This window comes from Furipterus horrens, unplaced genomic scaffold, assembly GCF_987537825.1.
Source record: "Furipterus horrens unplaced genomic scaffold, mFurHor1.1.pri manual_scaffold_2, whole genome shotgun sequence".
In the NCBI taxonomy this organism is placed as follows: domain Eukaryota; kingdom Metazoa; phylum Chordata; class Mammalia; order Chiroptera; family Furipteridae; genus Furipterus; species Furipterus horrens.
The window spans coordinates 6,191,853-6,212,258 of NW_028327172.1; the positions used below are offsets into that span (position 1 = coordinate 6,191,853).

Below are 20,406 nucleotides of genomic sequence, written 5' to 3' on the forward strand. Positions count from 1 at the left end.
CAGGCCTAGCCTACGCAAAAAGAGGATCCGGTCTCTCCTTTTCGGAAGGAGGCGTTCTGACCCACAGCCCGAAATCCTTCCGGTGTCTGCGGTGAATCACCGAAGATTTGGTCCCATCGGAAGTTGGGAAGTTGTTCCGCCCTTACCTGCTGGACGTGGGTTGCCCCAGGCGCCTGCGCGAAGGTGCTAGTCGGAATAACTAATTTAACCAAAACCCTTTACTCCGCGGTGACAGCTGCGGGCTGACGCTCGCCACGAAATATGCTAATAAAGCCCACATCTGTGCCGCCGAGTCTCCTGTCAGTCGCTGGGGCTTCGCGGGCAGCTGTAGCACGGACAACTTAAGATGCCCTCGTTATACACATAAGGGAAACTTAGGCTCTTTCTGAGTGACTTATCCTGGAACCGAGACCAGGAAGGGGTCCACGCAGCGAGCAGAGCCAGGGCTTCTTGGCTCCCGGGAAGCAGAGCGCAGTTGAGCCCCAGAGACCGCCAGGCCCTTATCTCTAATCTGGTAATTGGGAACCGCAGGCCGACCGGCTGCCGAAATTCCGCGCTCTGCAAACCGTGCCGCTGTCCCCCAGGGAGGGTCATTTGTTCCTATTTGGGTCAGTCCTTTAGAACAGCTACTGTGTGGCCGGCCTGGGGCCAGCGCTGCTAAGGGAACTGGCAGGGCGCGCAGGACGGGGGAGGGGGTGGCGGAAGACTTGGCCAAGGCCTGTGAATAGTGATAAACTAAGGAACCAGAGAAGTTTCATCAGGACCTGGGAGCAGAAAGCTCCGAGCTCAATTCCAGGAAGATTTATTGGCGCCCCCTACAGATCAGCCAGTAATTTGTGCCAGGTACACAGAGAGATGAATTAGGACAGCGGGTGAGTTCGAGCTGGGACTTCGAGAGATAATGGGGGAGGGGGCTGTCATTCTGGGCAGAGGAGAAAATGGACCCACGGAAGTATGGGAGGAGCGGCAGCAGAAGCCAGGTTTTTGAGGAGCTCATATGTCATACCCAGGAGTTTGGAGTTTAGCCTGGTCTTGGAGGACCACGGGACTGACGTGTAGTGTTTCTGTAAGTGGAGGCGAGCCAAGAAGATAGGAGTTGGCTGCTGAGGGGCCTGGAACACAATGCAGTGGGCAGATTTGGGGATAGGAGGTCTGACCACAGAAGCAGGGAAGGCCTGGGCAATGGTACTGACCCTGAGGGCCCAGGGCCCAGAGTAGAGGTCCCCTCCCCTGGGGGAGCCCCACTCTAGAAGTCCTGTTTCTTTGGCCTCCCCACCCCATCTGTTTGCCAGAGGCTGCAGCAAAAAAAAAGAAAGACAACACTCAATTGGCAGGAGATAAACCCAGATAAGAGGCTGCCTTCCTCTGTAGGAGGGAGGCAGTCAGCCTGGGAAGCTCGGCCAGGAAGCTGGGAGAGGCCTTGAAGGAGTGCCAGCCAGCCTGACCCTGCGGCAGAGCCCAGCCACACCCTCACTGCGGGGTCTCTGCCACTCCACGAGGTCGCTGTCCCGAGGCAGGAAGGGGAGGCGTGGAGCAGGTCCTCCAGGCTGGCTGTAGACCATCTGCCATAGAGGGTTCAGACCTGCCCTGCCTCTCCAGGTCAGGATGTCTTGAGTTGGCCTGGCACCGTGACTTCTGTCTGGGCCTGTTTCCTCATCTGTAAGAGAGACATAACATCTCCCTCACAGGGATTGAGGGGTTGCTGGGTCTCCCAGCCCCTATGCCTTGACTGCCAGCTTCCCTTCTCCCAAGGGTCACTGCCAGGCCCACCCACTTCCCACCTATTGCTGAGAGCCAACTCCTCCGATGTTAGACTGGTCCCGAGTGGCCCAGCTACATCCCTAGCCATCTCCAGACACATAGTTAACAGCCTGCATGGAGCCCAGAGCAGCTCCAGCAGAAGACTCCGGGCTCTAGGGGTCATATCAGGCAAAAGGAAGGTGGGGCAGGGAAGGCTTCCTGAAGCAAAACCTCGAGCTCCTATGAAGAGAGAAGAGCCAGAAGGGAGAAACAAGGTCCAGAAGCAGAGGGCACACAAGCAGAAAAGCCTTGGGGAGGCCACACGGCCTCTGATCTCAGGGGATTGGGGAGATCTGCCAGCCCCGGGCAAGAAGGTCTCAAGGTTCAAACCCAGCAACCCTTCACTAGGGGTCCAACCTCAACCCCACAGTGGCCACAAGCCCATTTTACAGATGAGGAAACTGAGGTCCCAAAGGAAATGGCAGAGAGCCTAGGACCCAGGTCTTCCCTAGCACTGCCCCACCCCCAAACCACAGTGCACACAGGGTCCCTAAAATCCATTTTATTCATATAAAAATGTCCCCAGAGAATAGAGAAAGAACGTGACCCCTACTTTCCAGAGCTCTAAGTCTCCACATGGTGTTCCCTGGGGAAGTGAGGGAGGTGGCCCCCACCCTGGAGTGTGGCTATGGGGATCAAGGGCCCCACCCAAGCTCTTCTGGCCCAGAGAGACCCAGCACCTTGCCTAGGACTGAGGGCAGGAAGGAGGGGCTGGGGACTCATGAGGCCCCCAGAGGGTGAAGGAAGGAAGTTAGTGTGGGATGCTCGCCTCAGTTTAAAAAAATAAAATTTCTAAAGATAAAAAGTTAAAAAAAAAAAAAAAAGCACATTAGTGTCTTAGCTTCCGGCCCTCCTCCCAGTGCCCACCCTGGCCCTGCGGCCACCTCTTGCTCAGCCAGTTCAGAGCTTCGTATTCTCCTCTTGGCTCTCCGAGTCAGCACCAGACAGGTGCCCACTGCTCCCGGGCGCGTGACCGTTGCTGGCGCAGGCCACCAGATGTCCGTCCCCCAGCCCCTCCGGCGTCTCGCCCAGCAGGCTCCGGCGGATCTCCTGGGGCAGCCTCGCCCGCTGCTCCTGACATTCCTGGGCCAGTTGGCCCAGCAGCTGTGGGAGGAGGAGGAGGATGACAGGCCAGGCCGCCCAGCACTCCTCCTGCCGCCCCCGTGCCCGCCTTGCCCGAGGCCTCACCTTGGGCTCGTCTTCCACCAGCTGCTGTAGGACCTGCTGCTGCCCAGCCACCACCCGCTCGTGCCGCTGCTTCTGGGCCTCCTCCAGCTGTCAGCGGGGGGGACAAGGGCTCAGCCAAGGGTCTCTAAGGCAGAGGCCCGGCTCCCACGGTTGTGTGCTCTGGATTCTGACATGATTCTTAGGACAAACTCCCTGGGCCCAGACTCCAAAGCCACGGGGCACTGTTCCGCACAGTGGGCTTAGGGGGCTGTGGGGTCTGGAAGGAAAGGCTCTCGAAACCCCAACAGGGCAACGTCACACGAGGCCAGCACCAAGGAGGGGGGCTTCTGATGGCTGAAGGGAGAGGGGTGGGCCCGAGTGGCACCCGAGCTTACCCGACGGATGGAGTTGACGGACTCAGTGATATGGCGACGGTTAATCTCCGTCAGTTCCCTGCGAGGAGCAAGGCAGGATGGGTTCACTGCCGGCACCCAGCCCTGCCTGCCCAGCACCCAGCGGCTCCCAGCCCCGATGCCCTTACACTTCCTTCTTATGTTTCTCCCTTGTCTTGGCTTCTGAGATACTGTTGTGGCGTTTCCTGTCCAGGATTTTCTGCAGTTCCTTCTTCTCCCTGAAGGAGCCGGTGGGGGTGAGAGGAAGGGTCTACAGCAGGACTGGGGGCTCTGCCTTCATCCTGGCACCAGGGCGCTCCCTGCCCCACCCACACGAGGTCCTCTGCCTTCACCTGTCGTTCATCTCCTTCAGCCTCTTGACCTGAGTGGTGTGAGCATCCAGGACAATCTCCCTGAGCCGCTGCAGAGCCTGCGGACACGGGCAACCCACAGGTGAGACCAGCCGAGGACAGGTCTGTCCAAGAAGCCGGCACTCCGTCCCCGCCGCAGAGCCCCTCACCTGTCTCAGGCACTCCAGCCTCCGCTCGGCCTCGGCGTCCGCCTGGGCCTCCCGCAGCTCCAGCAGGCTCTGCACCTGTCTATTCTGGAACTCCTGGTACCGCTTCACCTCTTCCTCCTCCTCCTTCTCATCCTCCCCGCCTCTGTGTGAAGAACCCCTCTGGGTGATGCTCAGGAGGGAGGCAGGGCGCATCCCAGCAGGCAGTGACGGACACCAGCCCGGGGGCAGGGTTCGTTATGCCAACGAGGAGGCCAGTTTGCTTCGCCCAAGCCACGGGAGCCTGAGTGACAGTCTTTCAAAACACATGCTCCTCGTGGGTGTCATCCAATGAGGTGTTGCTCTCAGGTGGAAAGAGGGAGGGACTGAGGCAAGGGAAGCCTCCTCTCTCCTCGCACTAAACTCTCCTTCTTGGGGGTCAAGCAGCAGCCCTTGGCCATCCTCCATGCGCACGTGGCACGGGAGAAGCCCACGTGCACACACCCACGTTCCCATCGCCACACGCAGCGCACACACCCAGGCAGGCCGGACACTCACGGGACGCCTGGTCGCTGCCGGCACCTGCCCTCGGCCCGGGCCTGGGCCAGGCTGTCCAGCAGTCGGCGAGTGAGAGCAGCTGCCTTCCGCTGATGCTTCTTGTGCATCTCCCGCAGGTCTCGCTCTTGCCGACTCCGGAGCTTCACCAGAGTCTTGTGGCCTCGGAGCTCGTCCAGGGAGGCCACAGTCACCTCTGTGAACAGCAGAGCGCAGGTGGGCTAGGCAGAGGCAGGCCAACCCGGGAGGTGCACCACACACCCTCCAGGGGTGGTCCCGCCCCCATAACGCCAGGCCCCTACCTGACAGGATACTGGCAATAAGATCATCCCGTTGACCTGGAGAGCAGAAGCAGGACTGGGAAAAACTGGAGAGGACAGAGCTACTCCCCTCAGGCCACCCAAGCCCAGGCGGCCCCTTACCTGGGCTGCTGAGGGAAGGGCTGCTGGGGGAGGTGGCAGGGCCTGGGGGCCGGCGGGGGGTGGTGTCCAGCGGGGTGGGTGTAGGGACTGAGGTCAGCTGGGACCCCAGCTGCAGAGACTGGGTCTCCTGGCACGTCTCCAGGCCAGCCTGAGCCTGTCGGCGGGGGGAAGCAGAATGCTCTTTCCAGAAGTGCTGTTCTCTTCAGGCTGCTCTGTCCTTCACAATTTCCTGGAGCTGCCTGATGCCCCTGTTCTGTCTCCCTCTGCCCATCCCGCCCTGGACTCCTCATCTATACCATGGGGCTGCTCAGACAACTACAGGAGAAACCAGAGGTGCAGAACAAGCATGTCCAAACCCCTTTTCTACATGGGGTATGGGCGAGACAATGTGAGATGGTGTCTCTAGGGTGCCAGGCCCCATGGCCAGTGCTCAGGAACTTCCAGATTGTTCTGGAAAGCCTTGGCCCAGCCCCAAGTCTCTTCCTGTCTCCGAGTCCCCCTCCACCCTTGCCCGCAGCTGCTCATCTTCCTAGTTGCTTAGCTCCTGATTAAATCAACGAAGGAAGTGACCGCAGAGTGGGCGCCAGCCTCTCTGGCTAACAGCTTCGAGTAGCTGCCTCTCCCCTGCCTGCCGCAGGCCCCAGGGGGCTGGGTCTAGATGTGCAGGCGAGCCTCTGCTCCTGACCTCTCCCCACAGAAGCCACTGGCATCCCGTGGCTCACAGGACCCATATGACAAGCTTCTGTGAAGTGGCAGAACCCTTCACCCCAGCTTTGATCCTGCATGTAGCAGGAATTCTAGCCCAGGTCTTTCCTGAAGGCCTCTCACATGAAAAAGGGACGGTTTCCATGTCCTTAAAGTGTGCGGAGTAACCCAAGGCCCCTGAGCCTACTGCGAGAGAGGCCAGAAGCCTCACACCGCGCAGCCTGGTGGAAAGGCCAAGGATTGGAGGGCCAGGCCAGGCCTTTTTGACTCAAAGCCTCGGTGCTTCCCTCTCTGCCCTGGCGTTGGCAAAGCCAGGTGGTGGGAGGATAATATGAGCCAAGTTAGTGAAAACTGCTCACACCTGACTAGGCAGAGAGCCGACACTCAGCATTCTCTTGGTTTTATTTTCTGGTTTGGGGGAAGAGAAGAATCCAGAAAGGGGAAAAGGCCTTCTGGGCAGAAGGAAAGAGATGGGTCAATGGTGCTGGCATTTGCTGTAGGGCAGTGAACAGTCCCTTTTCCTCTCGGGGAGAGGAGCCGGACCACCAGCTGGGAGAGGGATGCCAGTGGGATGGGGCTGGTGCAGGTGGTAGAAAGCAGGGAAGGCTGCAGGTGCTTCTGCCCCAGGGCGGTGAGTACAGGTGCTTCTGCCCCAGGGCCGGCGAGTGCAGCCCCTACACCCACCCCAGCAGGTCCCAGGGTCCAGGTGAGTCTGAGCCCTGTTGCCTCGCACCTGCCCCCACCCTGCCCTGGCTCACCTCTCTCTCCCCGATGAGGGCAGCCAGCTGCTTGGCCCTCTGGTCCATCAGGCTGACGTGCTTGATGGGGTTGATCAGGGCTTCCGCGTAGTCTGGGTAGGGGCAGAGGGCAAGGATCTCAGAGTCAGAACCCCACGGCCACACCTTCCCACCAGCTCTGGTCTCATGGAGGGACTGCAGAGCCGACGCTGAGCCAGCCCCAGACTCAGGGGGCGCCCTTGTCCCCCACACTGCCTGGCCTGCCCCCACAGCTCACCCTGGTGGTCGTCAGGGATGTAGTCAGAGGCCTCGGTGTAGATGAGCAGGGCCGGCAGGCACAGTGGCTGGTTGGCCTCATTTCTTAGGCAGATGTAGTGGTACCCTGGGAGGGCAAAGGGTGAGGGGAATAAGCCCCACAAGGCACCCCCACACACTGTCCCCATGCTGCCCAGAGCCCAAAGGGCCTACCTGAGCGGATGGCAGAGACAGGCAGGATCCGGTGCCCCACGAACTTGCCACCCTCCTCAAAGGCCGCGATGCGCAGCGAAGCCAGCGTGGGCAGCACCACCTGCGGGCCCAGATTGGTGCTAAGCCATAGAGCTGACCCATGGCCAGAGTGGCCGCTGATCCACAGCTGACCACAGCCACTGAGGCCAACACTCAGAAGGGATCCTCAGACAAGATGACCCAATGACTAATCATCCATCACCATAGCTACGGAGCCAATGGTGGACCCAAGTGGGCAGTCAGCAGCCATCAGAGCCCTGAACCAAGAGAACGGGCTGACCCACCCCTCCAGGCACCACTACGGTGGGACGGGTCAGGCCGCACCCCACCCCCGCAGGGCACAGAGTTCAGTCCATTTGGGAGATGGAGAGGAGCTGGCATGAGCTTGTGACTGACCTCAGGCAAATGCTTCCTGCCTGGAAGATGGGACAGGCTATGCCCCTCCTCTTGGGAGGCCACGGGACCTCCTGCTGTGTCACCTTCCCGTCCCCTCTCTCACCCCGCAGAGGGCAGGGAGCCTGAGCCTGACCGTGGGACATGCAGGAACTAGGGAAGGGCCTGGAGGTGACAGGCCCAGCCTTGAGGCTCCTGGCAACCCCACCTTCCACCCCTGGCTGCCACCAGTGCACCTGGTTCCCGTCCCCCACCCCAGGTGAGCCCGGTAGGTCTGGGCGGGCCCAGGCTCACCTTGGGGAACTCAAAGGGCTCTTCATCCCACACTGGGTTGAATGAGTTCCCCTGAGAGGTCCGAGTGCGGTACTTGTTGCGGCGCGTGTCAACGGGGAGGCCGAACATGTCCACCTCCACGTAGATGCCCACCTTCCTGTCGGACAGGAACTGCCCGGAGATCACCTGGGGGAGCCAGGAGGGTGAGGAGGCTGCGGAGAATCCCACCCCCGGGACGCCCTGGCCCGAGCCCTCCCTGGCTCCACCTTGACCCGTAAGGCATTGGCCACAATGCCATCCACGATGACCTCGGTGAAGGGGTCAAAGGACTTGTCTGGCCGTCTCATGAACTCAGGCTTGAGCAGGTAGCCGCTGCGCCCGTTGTACTCGAACACGCCTGCGTTGAGCTGCATCGCCACATCTAGGGGCAACGTGGGGAAGGCGAGGGTCAGCGAGCCGACAGGCTCAGGAGTCAGGAAGGACAGCGCCATGCAGAGAGGAGACCAGGGATCATTAGGACAAATGGCCTCAGGGTTCCACAGTCAGGCAAGGGGAAGGGTCTAGGGTCTGCCAAGGTCAGGATTTGGGGTTAGCCAAGGTCGCGATTTGGTTTCAGAATCTAGTATCAGCTCAAGTCAGAGATCCATTCAGACAAAATTAGCAGGGTCACGGGGCACAGGTGGGTGAGGCTGGGGGCCAGGGGTCAAGGGTCGAGGTGGGCCAGTGCTCACCCAGGGTCTGGAAGTTGAGCGCCACGAGCTGGCAGCCCACGTTCCAGAAGAGCTGCGGCATGTAGTTGGATGAGTCCACACGGGTGCCCTTGGGGTAGATGCGGCTGAGCTGCTGCTTGTTGTATCTGAGATTGGAGCTCAGGTCCACACTGTGTACTCGCCCACCTCCTGCCTCAAGCCCAGCCTTGGGTCCTGTGAGCCCACCTCCCGGCCTGGGCTCAAGGTGTCCCCTCAGCCCCCTACTTCTTGGCGTAGCCCCTGTGCAGTCTCCCAGACCCCCCAAAACCCAGATGGGGGTTCTGGAGCATCAGAACCCCGTGTGGGTAGCATAAGTGGGGTTAGAACATCTGAGCCAGCCTCTGAGTGTCCCCAGCCTGGCCCAATGGCCCCAGTGCCACCAAAGGATACTCCACAAACTCCATGGGGCTCTTGGTCAGCTGTTCCATGGCCTTGGTCTCCACAAAGGATGACATCTCGAAGCACTTGTTCCTCTCTGAGGGGAGGGCAGTGGGAGCCAGTCAGGCCTGGCAGGGCCATGCTGGCTCCCACTCCCACCGTCTCCCACCCCACTCACTCCGAGCAGCCTCGAAGGACTTGAACTTGACAGGCTCAATGTAGTTGACGAGGGTCGACATTTCCTCAGTAGCGTTGACCTCACTGCTAGCAGTGCCCTGTAGCCCCAAATGCAGGGTCAGCAATGTTATGCCCCGCAGCCATCAGCTGGACATTCCCTCACCTGCCCGACCCCAGCAATCACACTACCCAGCAGCCTCAGCAACCCCCCATGGCCTCTGGCAGCCCTGGTTTGCCTCCTGCCTCCCTGATTCTGGAAGCCGGAACTTCTCACCCAACTCCAGGGGTCCAATTACCTACATGCAGACAGGCCCCCAATTTCCCATCCCCAGCCACTGTTTCCAACCCCTACCTTGCCCTCTCCTCTCGGGGGCTCACAAGACTCAAACTCAGTCCCTGTGCTGCTGAGCTTGGCAGTCCCTGTCCACCCTTCCCCACGCTGGGCCCCTCCCAAATCCGACCTCATGACCACTCCTCAGACCCCAATGCTGTCCCTGTCTACAGGACCCCCAACCTGAACACTCTGGTCCTACCACAAGTGTTCCCTCTTCCTCAAGTCTGCTCGTCCAGCCTCCCCCCTCAGGCAGATTCCACTTCCCCTCATCTCCCCACCCCATTCTGCACCCTAACTCACCCCTAAGCATAATTTCACATTTTCTTCTGTGCCTGTTTATCTAAGATCCCTCCTTCCCTTTCCATACGCCCCCGAACCCCCACCGAACTGCGGGAAAGCAGGGAATGTCTGATTGGCCAAAGACAACCCCCAGTGCTGCACCCAGCACAGTTGGTGCTCAGCAAACATGCTCCTGCTTCCTACTGGCCCCCTGACCTCATCCGTGGTCGGCTTTTTGGAGTCCACCTGCTCCTCCTCTTCCTCCTCCTCCTCCTCATCGTCACGATCTGCAGGTCCGAGATCACCCAGAGACTTCCGTGGCTCCAAGCTGGGCTTCTCAAGACCCGCCTCCTCCCCATTGCTCAGGCCTGGGCAGCTGTCAGAGCTGGGAGACCCTGCAGAGGACAGGGCCACAGGGCGTCAGAGGGCAGGGCGCACGCGCAGACTCTCAGCAGCTAGGAGGCGTTGTGCCCAGTGTGTGTGGAGGTGATGCGGTGGGGAAGTCAAGGGGACTCTCAGGGCAGTGTGGCCAGGGGAGAGGACAGAGGTCCGGAGTGGGACGTAGAGGTGAGGCAGATGGGGTCAAAGGTCAGGGTCCAGAGGTATTGCCACCAGGGAGGTAGGCAGGGTGGCTCAGAAGGATGAGAAGCCAGGAACTTGGGTACAACAGCCTTGACAGTGAGGGTAAAGGAGGACATGGTGTGATGTCAGGGGTCAGTCAGAGGTGCACCCGCTGACGGGGCTTAGTGAGGGGACCAGTCAGGCGTCAGAAGTAAGGAGGACTTCAGTAAAGTGGGAGGTCAAGGGTTAGCTGAACTTCTAACCAGCTGGGTGGGCAGACTAAGTGGGGGTCACAGGACAGAGATCAGAAGTCTTGATGGTCACACTCAAAGCAGGGGGACGCAGCTCACTGAGGCAGAGGTCAGAATTCTGAGTCACAGCCCGGTTGAGTGGAGGGCTCTGTGAGGTGGGAGTTTGAGGTTGAGGGGTCAGGAGCTGGAAGGAGCCAAATCCAAGCAGGGTGTAGTTCAGTGAGTGAGTGCCTGGGGTCAGAGGTCAGAGGTCCCGTATTCAGCTAGGAAGTGGTGAGTGGCTTGGTGAGGAGGAAGGTCCCACTGGGAGCAGACAGAAGGGTTGGGTTCAGTGAGATGGGGGGATCAGGGTCACGTTCAGGGTCGAAGGATGGGCCAGGGTCATACCGAGCTGGGGAGAGGAGGGGTCTGTGGCGGCCGAGCTCTCGCTCAGGGCCGAGTTGCTCTGCTCCAGCGGCCGCTTGCGCACAGAGCTGTTGGGGACACCAGTTCTGGGCTGGTGCCGCTTCTTGTTCTTCACCAGGATGCGGCCCATGAGGTCCTGGGGGCTGGGCAAGGGGACGCCTGGGGCCAGCTGGTGGGCACAGACAGGTCAGGGCCGGCTGGGGCACCCTCCCCCCCATGTCCTGCCACAGATCTGAGCCCCCATACCGGGTACTTGTCCAGTGGGTCGATGAGCAGCGCGTCCCCAAAGATGGAGCGGCAGTACTCAGCCATCTTGGCTTGCTGCTTTGCCCTGTGAGGACAAGTCAGAGGTCAGAGGTCCCCAGGGTAAGTCAGAGATCCTCAGGGTCAGTGAAAAGTCCCAGGGTCAGAGGTCATAAGAGCTGTCCAACAGGCCACCACGGGAGGCTGTCTCTGGGTTGATCAGGGGTCCCCAGGTCAGAAGCCTCCATATTAGAGGCTGCTAAGACAGACAGATGTCTCTCATCAGGGGCCTACTCACGAGTCCACGTGGTTCTCGAAGGAGAGGATGACCGGGTAGGGTGAGGTCTTGAAGGCGCTCTCAGCGATGGCCTCGAGCACATCCCGCAGGGGCACCTCAGTGGTCATGGTGAAGCCGTGGGTGATAAAGGGCTCCTCCTCCGGTGGCCGCCCTTTCCACACGTCCAGCTCCACGCAGCGGCAGCCCCACAGCAGCGCCTGGCGGTACATCTCCACCGAGGAGGTCCCAGCCAGCTGCCCCGCTGGAGGTGAGGCTCTGTCACCACCGCTGCCTCGCCAGCCAGGCTCCTCCCCCTCCTCCCCAGCCTTGTGCTGAACCAGGCCACGCTGGGGACACAGGGGGCACAGGGGACCCTGTGGCGGCCAGGCCTGGCCCTGGCACACTCTGTCTGGAGAGCCCCTGATTGCTCCTTAATTCACTGTGGAACCAGCACCATCTCTCCAGGGCAGGGCCCAGGGCCCGCCACCCAGCCCCTGGCACCCACCCAAGCTGGTCGGTCGGCATCCGCCAGGGCTGGCACACAGGCTGGTTCCTCTGCCAGGGCTCCCTCTCTCTCCCCTAAATATCCGCCACCTCCCACTGCACCAGCCTGAACCAGGGAGTCGCACCCAGCACCCCCATGGCCCCTCACTTCCCTTTCCCCCCTTCACCATCACCTCCCGCCTGAGGACAGCAGGCCCCTTCCTGCCCCCCACCCAATCTTTGCTGAGCACCTGGCGTCATCCTTCCAGAAACTTACCAGATCACATCACCCCCAACCTGCATAACTCCCTCCAAAAATTTCCTCTCTTGACCACTTAGGATAAATCCAAATCCCTTCCCTGCTGGGTCTAGCCCTGCCTCCCTCTCCGGCCCCCTCTAACCTCTACCTGCCCCAGCCTCCACCCCACGTCCTCCTCCCGGCCTCCTTTCTGCTTCTTAAAAGCACCAAGCTGTCTTCTGTTCCGGGCCTTTGCACAGGCTGTCCCCTCCCAAAGCCAGCCACTAAAGGCCTCAGCCTTTCCCCCAGGAAGCCTTCTAGACCACACATGAGACAGGTCCGTGCAAAGCAGCCCTGGTCCCCCTGCCTGCAGACCTAGCACTGACCACCCCAAAAGGAGGGAGGCGGTGTAAGGGCCAGAAGGCAGAGGTCACCGATGCCATTCCTCGCCCCCAGCCAGCTCACCTGTGAGATAGGTGTTGTGTGAGGAGTTGATGAAGTAGGCGCTCAGGGGCTGGGTCATGTCTGCGCTCAGATCCAGGGCCTCTAGGGGCAGGATGCCGTTCTCCTCCCCTCCCAGGTAGCGGCTGAAGCCCTCCATGGACATCTGGTCTGGGGGCCGGGTGGGATCAGCAGGGTCAGGGTCGGCTGGCCCCCTCCCCCAGCCCCTGCCGCCCCGCCCCAGCTGGCTCACCTCGCTCCAGGAACTGCTGGTTGGGCTCATACTTTTCAATGAGCAGCCGGGTCTGGGAGGGCCCCAGGGGTGGATACAGCACTTCATTGAGTCTTGGGTCCCGTTGCTTCTGGTTGATGAAGTCCATGAGCTGCTCCAGCGTCAGGTACGGCTTGCCCTTGGCACCTCTGGAAGGGGCGGGAAGCCGGGTCAGGCAGAAGTCTCACCAGCCCCTGTTCCAAGCCCTCACCTTGGCACAGGGAGCTGGCACCCACTGACTGGGACTTGGGCAAGTCACTGCCTCTCTGAGCTTCCGTTTCCCCATCTGTTCTCTTCCACTTGGCACTGGCATTGGCACTGGCACTGGCACTGGCATTAGCAAGGGCTGTGCCAATCCTAGACCCAATCTTAGCTCCAGCCCTCACTTGCTGGGTGAGTACAGGCAAGTCCCCAGTGGTCTGACCCGCCCAGTTCTCGTCCCCAGCATGGGCCGATGAAAGGAAGCCGGGCACAGGGTCAGCAGAGAACTGTCCACAACAAATTTGCAGGCAAAGTGGCTTTGAGCTCAGCCATAGCCCCGTGCACTGGGACCCCCAGCATCTCCACTCCCCCTTGTGGGCTGGAAGGAACCCCTGCACAGAGGCTGGCGTGGAGCGCTGGGGTCTGGTGCGCGGGCCCAGCCCCGCTCACATCTCCAGCAGGATCTTGTCAATGTCCGGCCGAAGACACAGCTTGTTCAGGAACCGCTCAAAGATTTCCAAGGAAAACTCATCGGGCCGGATGGACTCGCTCTGGGGGCCGAGGAGTGTGGGGTGAGAACCCAGGGACAGGCAGCCCCAAAAGAGCAGGCACCCACCATGACATCCACCCGGCCCCTGCTCCCAGCCCCCTCACCCGGTTAAAATTGAGACCACAGGACTCCAGCGCAGTCTCTACCCGCTTCTTGTCTGCTGAGAACATCTTCAGGATGCTGAGCAGGTGGAAGGGAGTCAAGGTCAGTGGGGGCAAAGGTCACCAAGTTCAGGGCAGGAGGGGTGCTAAAGGGAAGGGGCGCTCACTTCTTGACTGGGATCCGTCCATCCTGGTTCACCTGCAGCTTCAGCTTTGTATATCTGGGGAGACAGGCAGAAGGGTCATGCCCTGGGAATGAACACCTGCACCCCCAATCCCCCCTAGACAAGCCTGGGGCTCACGCTTTGCGCAGGAAGGTGTTCCTGGAGGCATTCTGAGCCAAGATGTTCATAGCCAGCTTGAACAGTTCCTCAGCCCAGACCTGAGGGGTCAGGATGCAGGGGACAAAGGGTAAGTGGGGACAAAGGGGCTGGCCCAGCCACAGCCCATGTCCAGAACTGGGGTGGCTCACAGTAAGTGCTTAAATACTGCTTTGTCAGAGGACGATTAGAATTAGGGGCAGAGAACAGCCTAGTATTCACAGGCCCTAAGTGGTGGCTGATTCAGCAAATGAGGCACTGGCTCCCCTGGATGACCCCTCAGCCCCAGCCCACCTTAGCTGTGTCATCCTGCACGGCCATGAAGTTCAAGAACGTTGTGTTCACTGGGTCTGGCCCGGCTACCACCGTCATCAGCTTCTCTTCTAGCCGGGTATCAGGGCCCCCCAAACCCAGCACCTCACGGATTTTGGGGTCCTGAGTAGGTGAGAGCCAAGGGTGAGGAAGGGTATCCCCATCTCCCACCACCTCACCCCCACGCTTCATCACAGGCCCCATCATTCACCTTGGGCAGGCGGGCGTAACGGCCTGTCCGTGTGTCCCTGATGGAACTGATGTCCAGTGTGTCCACCTCCTGGAGAAACCAGATGCCAGGGTGGGTCTAAGAGGCTCCAGGGTGAGATCCTAGAGCCCCCAAGCTCCCCACCCAGTCTAAAGAGTGACCACCTATACCTCAGTCCCTGCCTTTAGCACTTCCAGTCTAGCAAGCCGTGCTAGAGGTCAGCCAGCCCCTGGGCCCCACCCTATGGGTTGGGTTGGGGGTCTGGGGGTCTGGGGCAGGAGCCCTAGACCCGAGTGAGCTGCACCAGCCCCACCCTCACCATGTTGGGTCCTGTCCAGTACAGGAAGAAGCCATTGGAGTCCACTCTCAGGGTCACCAGGTTCCGACTGGAGGCCTCCTGTGGATGGGATGGGACAGGAGGGGTCAAGGAGTGAGGGCTGAAAGCCAGGCTAGGTCCTGGCCCCCTGTGGCCATCCCAGGCAGCGTTTCTGACAGTGAGCAAAGACAAAACCTCACCCAGCCCAAAGGTCCTTTGTGGCTCCATACAATCTTCAGGACAAAGCTGAGGTCCTGGGCATGACATCTGGGGTCCCGACACCCGTCACCTCTCTCTCACTTAAGACTGTCACAGGGATCCCTAACTACCCTTTCTCCACTTTCAGCCTCCGTATCATTGTTCCCTTGCTAAGATATCCTTTCCTTCCTTCGCCACCCATGAAATCTGGCCCACCTGCCTGGGGAAGCCTCCCTAGACCCTCAACCCCAGGCTCAATTTCCACAAACAGTCTGAGAGCTCCCTGAAGCTTGGAGCTCCCCACTGCCCCACTGGGAATACTTATGGCATGAAAGCAGAGGGTTCGGAAGCCTGACCCCCATAGCCCTTCTGTGGCCCTAGGGGTCCCATGACGACCAGTCAGCCCTTACATCTGCCTTAAAGTCCATTGCCCCCACTCTGCACACCACAGCCCGCTCCGTCTTACAGAGCACAGACTGAGTCACGCCAGCAGGAGACCCACCCTGCCCTCAGAGCCAGAGTGAAATCTGTCCTCCCTCTAACAGCCCCAGAGAGGGAGGGAAGAGTGTGCTGGCCCCGTTTTCCGAGGAGGGCCTGGTCCCTGGCACTCTCCCAGGGCCACCCCAGGCAACTGAGGACAGCAGCCAAAGGGGGGTCAAGAGAGACTCAGACTTGGCCAGGGCCCAGATGGCCAAGCAGCCACAGCTAGAATTCTCCTGCCCCAGTAGGAGACCCTGCCTCATGTGGGTATCACCCCCAAACTGCTGCTTGCAGTCCGGCAATCAGATCATCAATACAACAGCTCCCCTCACATTGTCCCTACTGTGTGCCAGGTCAGTTCTAAGCATTTAACATCCGGGAGCTCACTTAGTCCTCTAAACAACCCTGTGTGGTATACGTACACTATCATTCTTCCCATCTCACAAATGAGCAGACTGAGGCATGGAGAGGCTACGTCGGAGCGAGAGAGGAGCCAGGATTTGCATGCAGGCAGTATGGCTCCAAAGTCCTGTAGCCTCAGAAGCAGGGAGCCAGGAGGACCCCTGCCAGGCTCCCCACTCCTGGCCTTAGAGCAACCTCAGTGTGGGGCCTGGGGTTAGTTTCCACTCTCCAGACTCAGTTTGCTCTTCTGGAGGATGGGACAGCACCGGCCCCGCCCATCTCGGCTTTGCTTACAAAGGACAGGAAGTTGATCTGGGAGCAGAGGGGACAGGGGGCCCTGGAACTTTGGGGAAATTTGAGCCTCCTCACCTCACTGTGCTAACAAACATCCTCAGCCCCTCTTTGGGATGGATTCCCAGCCCTGCCCTGGGACTCAGGGCACCCCAATAGTGTGAGGAGGGGAAGTTCTGTACTAAAGCTGCCAGGGCCTCCCCGTGCCCCTCCCCAGGGGTCTGGCCTTCAAAGGCAGCCCAGGACCCATGTTCTCTGGCCCCAAGTCCTTGTCGGCACCCCCAACCCCACCCCCAGGGCCTTCTCCGTGCTCCCACTTCCTTATTTGGGTTTATCACACTGGGAGGAAAAAGGGAAACTTTTCCTTTCAGGCCGTCTGGGCCAAGGGGTCTCCCGAGGCCCCTGGGGCTCCCGGGCACGCTCTGCGGCACACCTGCAGCCCCAGGACACGCCCCCAGCCCCTCCCCGCCGCTCCCACGCCTCCCCGCCCCACCCAGCCGGAAAGGAGCTCAGAGACTTCCAGGCCTCTAGCCTGGCTTGGGTAGCAGCGGCGAGGAAGCTCAGGCCGCCGGGGTGGCGCCCCTGGGGAAGGAGGGGCCCAGGGGGCAGAGAAGGGGGCGGTGTGAAATGAGGGTGGGGCAAAAGACTGGGACGAGGAGCCGCAGGTGAGCGCCGAGGCAAAACGGGTATTAAGGGGGCCAGGATTTATTGGGGTTCAAAGTCCCCATGCTAAGGAGTGGGGCACAAAGTTCCCTTGGGGTGGAGGAAGTTGGGGGATAAAGTCTCCACTAGGGGGTGACTTGGTGGTACCACCTGAGCTGGGAACTGGGCCGAGATCCAAAGCAAGGCAAAGGAGTGCCAACCAAAATAGGGTGAAAAAGTGATGAATGGAGAAGAATGTTTAGGCTAGGGCACTAGGAAGAGTGGGGTCCCAGAGGCACCCACCCAGAATGGAGGTGCACCTGGGCCTGATTGGTGGCCATAGTCCTCGAACCAAAGACTCCAGTACCGAGCAGGGGTCTGGGGACCAGTCCAGGGTTGGAGGAACCTGGATTAGATCGGTAAGGAGGGGTAGGAAGCGCCAGTGAAAACGGGGGGCTGGGATTTATTGGGGTTCGAAGTCTCGGGGCCAAGGGGTGGAAAAACAAATTTCTCGCACATGAGACTGGGGTGGGGGTGGAGGACAAAGTCTTCATTACACGGGCGATTGGGGACTCAAGTTTCCGGAGCACAGCCAGTCTGGGATGGGGGGTGGGGGCGCCGTGGCCAGGCTAGGCTGGGATGAGGGTCCTCGACATCTGGCCGAGCTTGAGTGAGGGAGTCCCGGGATCTGGGCCGAACAGGGGGCCACCGCACTTACCTCGTCCCATTTGATGAACTTACTCCCGCGCCGCAGGGTCTCCACCACGGTGGGCGGCTCCAGCTGCAGCGCGTGGACACCGGGCCTGGCGCCCGCCATGGCCGGGCCAGGGGCGGGCCGGGGACCCACGGAGCCCCGACGGGGACCGACAGTGCCGGTGCTCCCTCCGCGCGCTCCCGCGCGGCCCGCTCCGGCCCCGCGACGTCAGCGTCCGCCTGCCCGCCAGTCTGTCCGGGACAGACCAGAGAATCGGCGGGGCCCGGGCGGGGCGGGGCGGGGGCGGGGCCACAGCGGCACCGCCCCCTCCCACCGCGCCGGCTCCCCCTAGCGGCCGGGGCGGTGACTGCAGCCAGAGTGGGGATTGGGGCGAGGGCATATCTGCACACCTCGCACTTCGCTGGGAGGACTCAGTTGGACAAGCCAGGGGTGAGGAGAGGGCGCTTGGGACCAGGAGGTCTATTGCACCCACAATAGACCCCCTGGAGGGACTGCATGTAGAGGCGCTGCTGACCAGCTGGGGTCAGCACACTAAGGTTTCTCAGGGGCGGGGGTAGGGGGGGCGGTACCACTGGAAGGCCAGACTTGGGGGTCAGCCCTGCCCCCCACCCCACTCCTGCAGCACTTAAGTGAGTGCAGGAAAAACCACGCACCCATCTCTGCCCTCACTTCGCCTTACCCCCTCCTGCAGCAGGGTGGTCCCCCCTCCCTGGGAGCACTTAGCTAATGGGCCTCCCGCCTGCAGGCGCCCCTCCTCCTTACCTAGCCCTGGGAGACCTCCTTTGAGGACCCAAGCAATCTGGTCTGTCAGAGAGAGCCTAGGAAAAGCCCATTCTTGTGCTGCAGACCCCCACGACACAACCTGGAGCCTGTCCCTGGGGGGATCCTGACTAAAAACTGAGAAGGGGACAGCTAGTCGTTTGCCCAGAGGGGTCAGAGCCTCAGAGGTATCCAGGAACAGGGGGGTAGAGAAGGAGCTCTGCAATGCCAGGCCCACAGCAGGTGCCCTTAAATCTGTGTTCCAGGGATGGGAGGGGGAAGGCCCATGGGCACTGGGATGGATGGGGGCTACAGCCCCTCCCGCAGGGCTTGGCTGGGGGGGCTCCTGCCTGGGGGCCCCTGTGGGAGCCCCCCCAATACAGAGTCAGTGGCAGAAGCAAGTTTAAAGTAGAACTCATCCAGAGGGGCCAGCCAAGTCACCTAGAAACCCAGAAAGCGTCGGAGCTGGTTCTGGGGGAGGAGGGGTCAGTCAAGGAGGAGTGTGCCCTGCAGGCCTGTTTGCCCCGGGCTCTCAGACCCCCAAGGGGAACCCTGCCTGGGACTGGCTCTCCTCAAAATGCCCACCATGTTGGGCACTAACTCTAACATAAGGAATCTCCTTGTCTTTGGCCAAGGCCCTCTGGGGTGTGATTGTTCTCCTCTCGAGGCCCAGAGAGGGAAAGGGACTTGCCCAAGGTCACACAGCTCTATAGGAGGTTTTCAGCTCTCTGACTTGAAGGCCAACTGTGATCCCTCCACTCCTTGCCCTTGAGGAGAAAAAGAAAGAATAGGACTTGTCATCCTCACCTCTCAGCAAAGTAACAGAGTTGTACCCCTCGGACACCCAGGGACCACCATGCCTACTGGGCACAGCCATGCATGCAGGGTGGAGATTGGCCTCTGTTCTCACAGGACCTATTCTCTCTGTGCCTCAGTCACCTTGTTCAGAAGCTGGAGGTCGTTGGAGGATGAAATAAGCATATGGGTACCCCATGACCCCTAACTACAGGAAGCTAGACATCTAAGGAGTGGCTAGCATGCTGTGGGGGCATCAGAGAGGAAAAAGGAAAGAGGATGGATCAGCTCTGGTGCAGGGCACCTACCAGCCAGTGCCAGGGTTAGCAGGGCCTGGAGACAGGGCCTGAGTTTAAGGTCCTGACCTGTGGGCCCAAGGCCTTGGACAGGTGTACGTCATAGAAACACTGGGTGGCAGCTCCTTCATAAAACAGAATGGGAGGCTTTTTCCTAGGCCTGAGCCTCCCCGCCCCACCCCACCCCCGTGTCTCCTGAGGCCATTGCTGCCCCCATTAAAGGGCTCCTTCCTTCTCGGACACTTTCTTCCAGCCTTGGTAATGATAATAGGATTTCTCGGCAAGCAGTAATGGTGGAAGGAAGGCCTCCTCTCTGGCCCCTACCCTTGATTAAGGGAGTGGTCACTGCCCATGGACCCTCCCTAGGGCCTCTGCTTCAAGGAGGCACGAAAGCAGCCTTAGTTGCACTCTGGTGGAGCACTCTGGTGGAGGGGAGTTGGGACCCCAGAAAGGGTGTGGCTGGGAAGGCCACACCTGAGGCTGGAAGGATGAAGAGCAGCCATGGCGGCACACTCCAGTCCCGGGGGATTAAGGAAGGCCGGCAAAGGCTGGGGTGTGGCCACGGAGTGCTGAGTCCTCAGTCCCCAACCACGGGAGGTCAGTAGAAACAGCCCCCTGGAAGAAGCTCAGGGTAGGTAAGTGACTTGCCCATGGCCTCACACCCTACTTGGCAGAGCCAGGGTGTGAACACAGCTCTTGCCCTCGGAGGTTCTGTGCAAAGCAGCCCAGCCTCCAAGACGGCTGCAAGCTGGCATTGGGTGGGTGGCCACGAGAAGGGACTGAATGGACAGGGGAGTCGGCCCAGGAATCTGGGAGTGCCCTGGGGGTGGCGTAGGAGGTGGGGAGAGGGAGAGACAAGAAAAGTATTCCGGCTCCTCTCTGTCCTGCCCAGAGAACCTGCAGCGAGTACCCCCCTGAAATTTGGACATGACAGCAAGGCTTCACACTTGCCCTGAAGGGAGAAGGGACAGGGAGTCAGCACTCTGGGTCGCAGCATCTAGAGGGCAGAGCCAGGGCTGGTACCTAGGTCTTCATGGCCTCTAGGCGAGCTATGGCATATCCCCCCTCTTAACCATGAGGACCTGCAAGGCCCTAATCAATGCTGTCTTCAGAGAGAGCAGACCAGCAGACCTGCTCTGATGGGGTGAGATGGGGTGTGTTGGGGAATTTGGACTTGGGTAAATTGCTCCTCCCAACAGTGCAGCTCAGAGCTGGAGGCCAGGAGGCCAGGCGAGGAATGGGGCTCCTGGTGGAAAGGGTGGGTCTTGCCTAACCTACAAGAGCAA

At 60.4% G+C, this 20,406-nt stretch overlaps 1 protein-coding gene across 2 annotated transcripts; it reads right to left on the bottom strand.

Moving 5' to 3' along the window:
* Nucleotides 1-786: 786 nt before the first annotated feature.
* PLCB3 (phospholipase C beta 3) lies at nucleotides 787-17,501 on the bottom strand. 2 transcript variants are annotated; one of them, XM_090259321.1, is made up of 32 exons: nucleotides 17,274-17,501; nucleotides 14,546-14,623; nucleotides 14,230-14,298; nucleotides 14,001-14,141; nucleotides 13,689-13,768; nucleotides 13,554-13,607; nucleotides 13,390-13,465; nucleotides 13,186-13,286; nucleotides 12,517-12,683; nucleotides 12,288-12,434; nucleotides 11,123-11,363; nucleotides 10,828-10,912; nucleotides 10,564-10,750; nucleotides 9,581-9,759; nucleotides 8,753-8,849; nucleotides 8,587-8,671; nucleotides 8,179-8,303; nucleotides 7,714-7,868; nucleotides 7,469-7,633; nucleotides 6,743-6,842; nucleotides 6,552-6,656; nucleotides 6,296-6,387; nucleotides 4,833-4,986; nucleotides 4,713-4,748; nucleotides 4,414-4,606; nucleotides 3,880-4,021; nucleotides 3,713-3,789; nucleotides 3,509-3,598; nucleotides 3,363-3,420; nucleotides 2,989-3,075; nucleotides 2,685-2,904; nucleotides 787-1,657 (listed from the first exon to the last, which is right to left on the bottom strand). In XM_090259321.1, exons 1-31 carry the CDS (start codon nucleotides 17,370-17,372, stop codon nucleotides 2,701-2,703), a joined length of 3,669 nt encoding a protein of 1,222 aa, XP_090115447.1. In that variant the 5' UTR covers nucleotides 17,373-17,501; the 3' UTR covers nucleotides 787-1,657; nucleotides 2,685-2,700. The 2 variants fall into 2 exon arrangements, with proteins under 2 accessions (XP_090115447.1, XP_090115442.1); XM_090259316.1 differs by lacking the exon at nucleotides 787-1,657 and having other exon boundaries at nucleotides 2,288-2,904; nucleotides 17,274-17,500.
* Nucleotides 17,502-20,406: the final 2,905 nt, after the last annotated feature.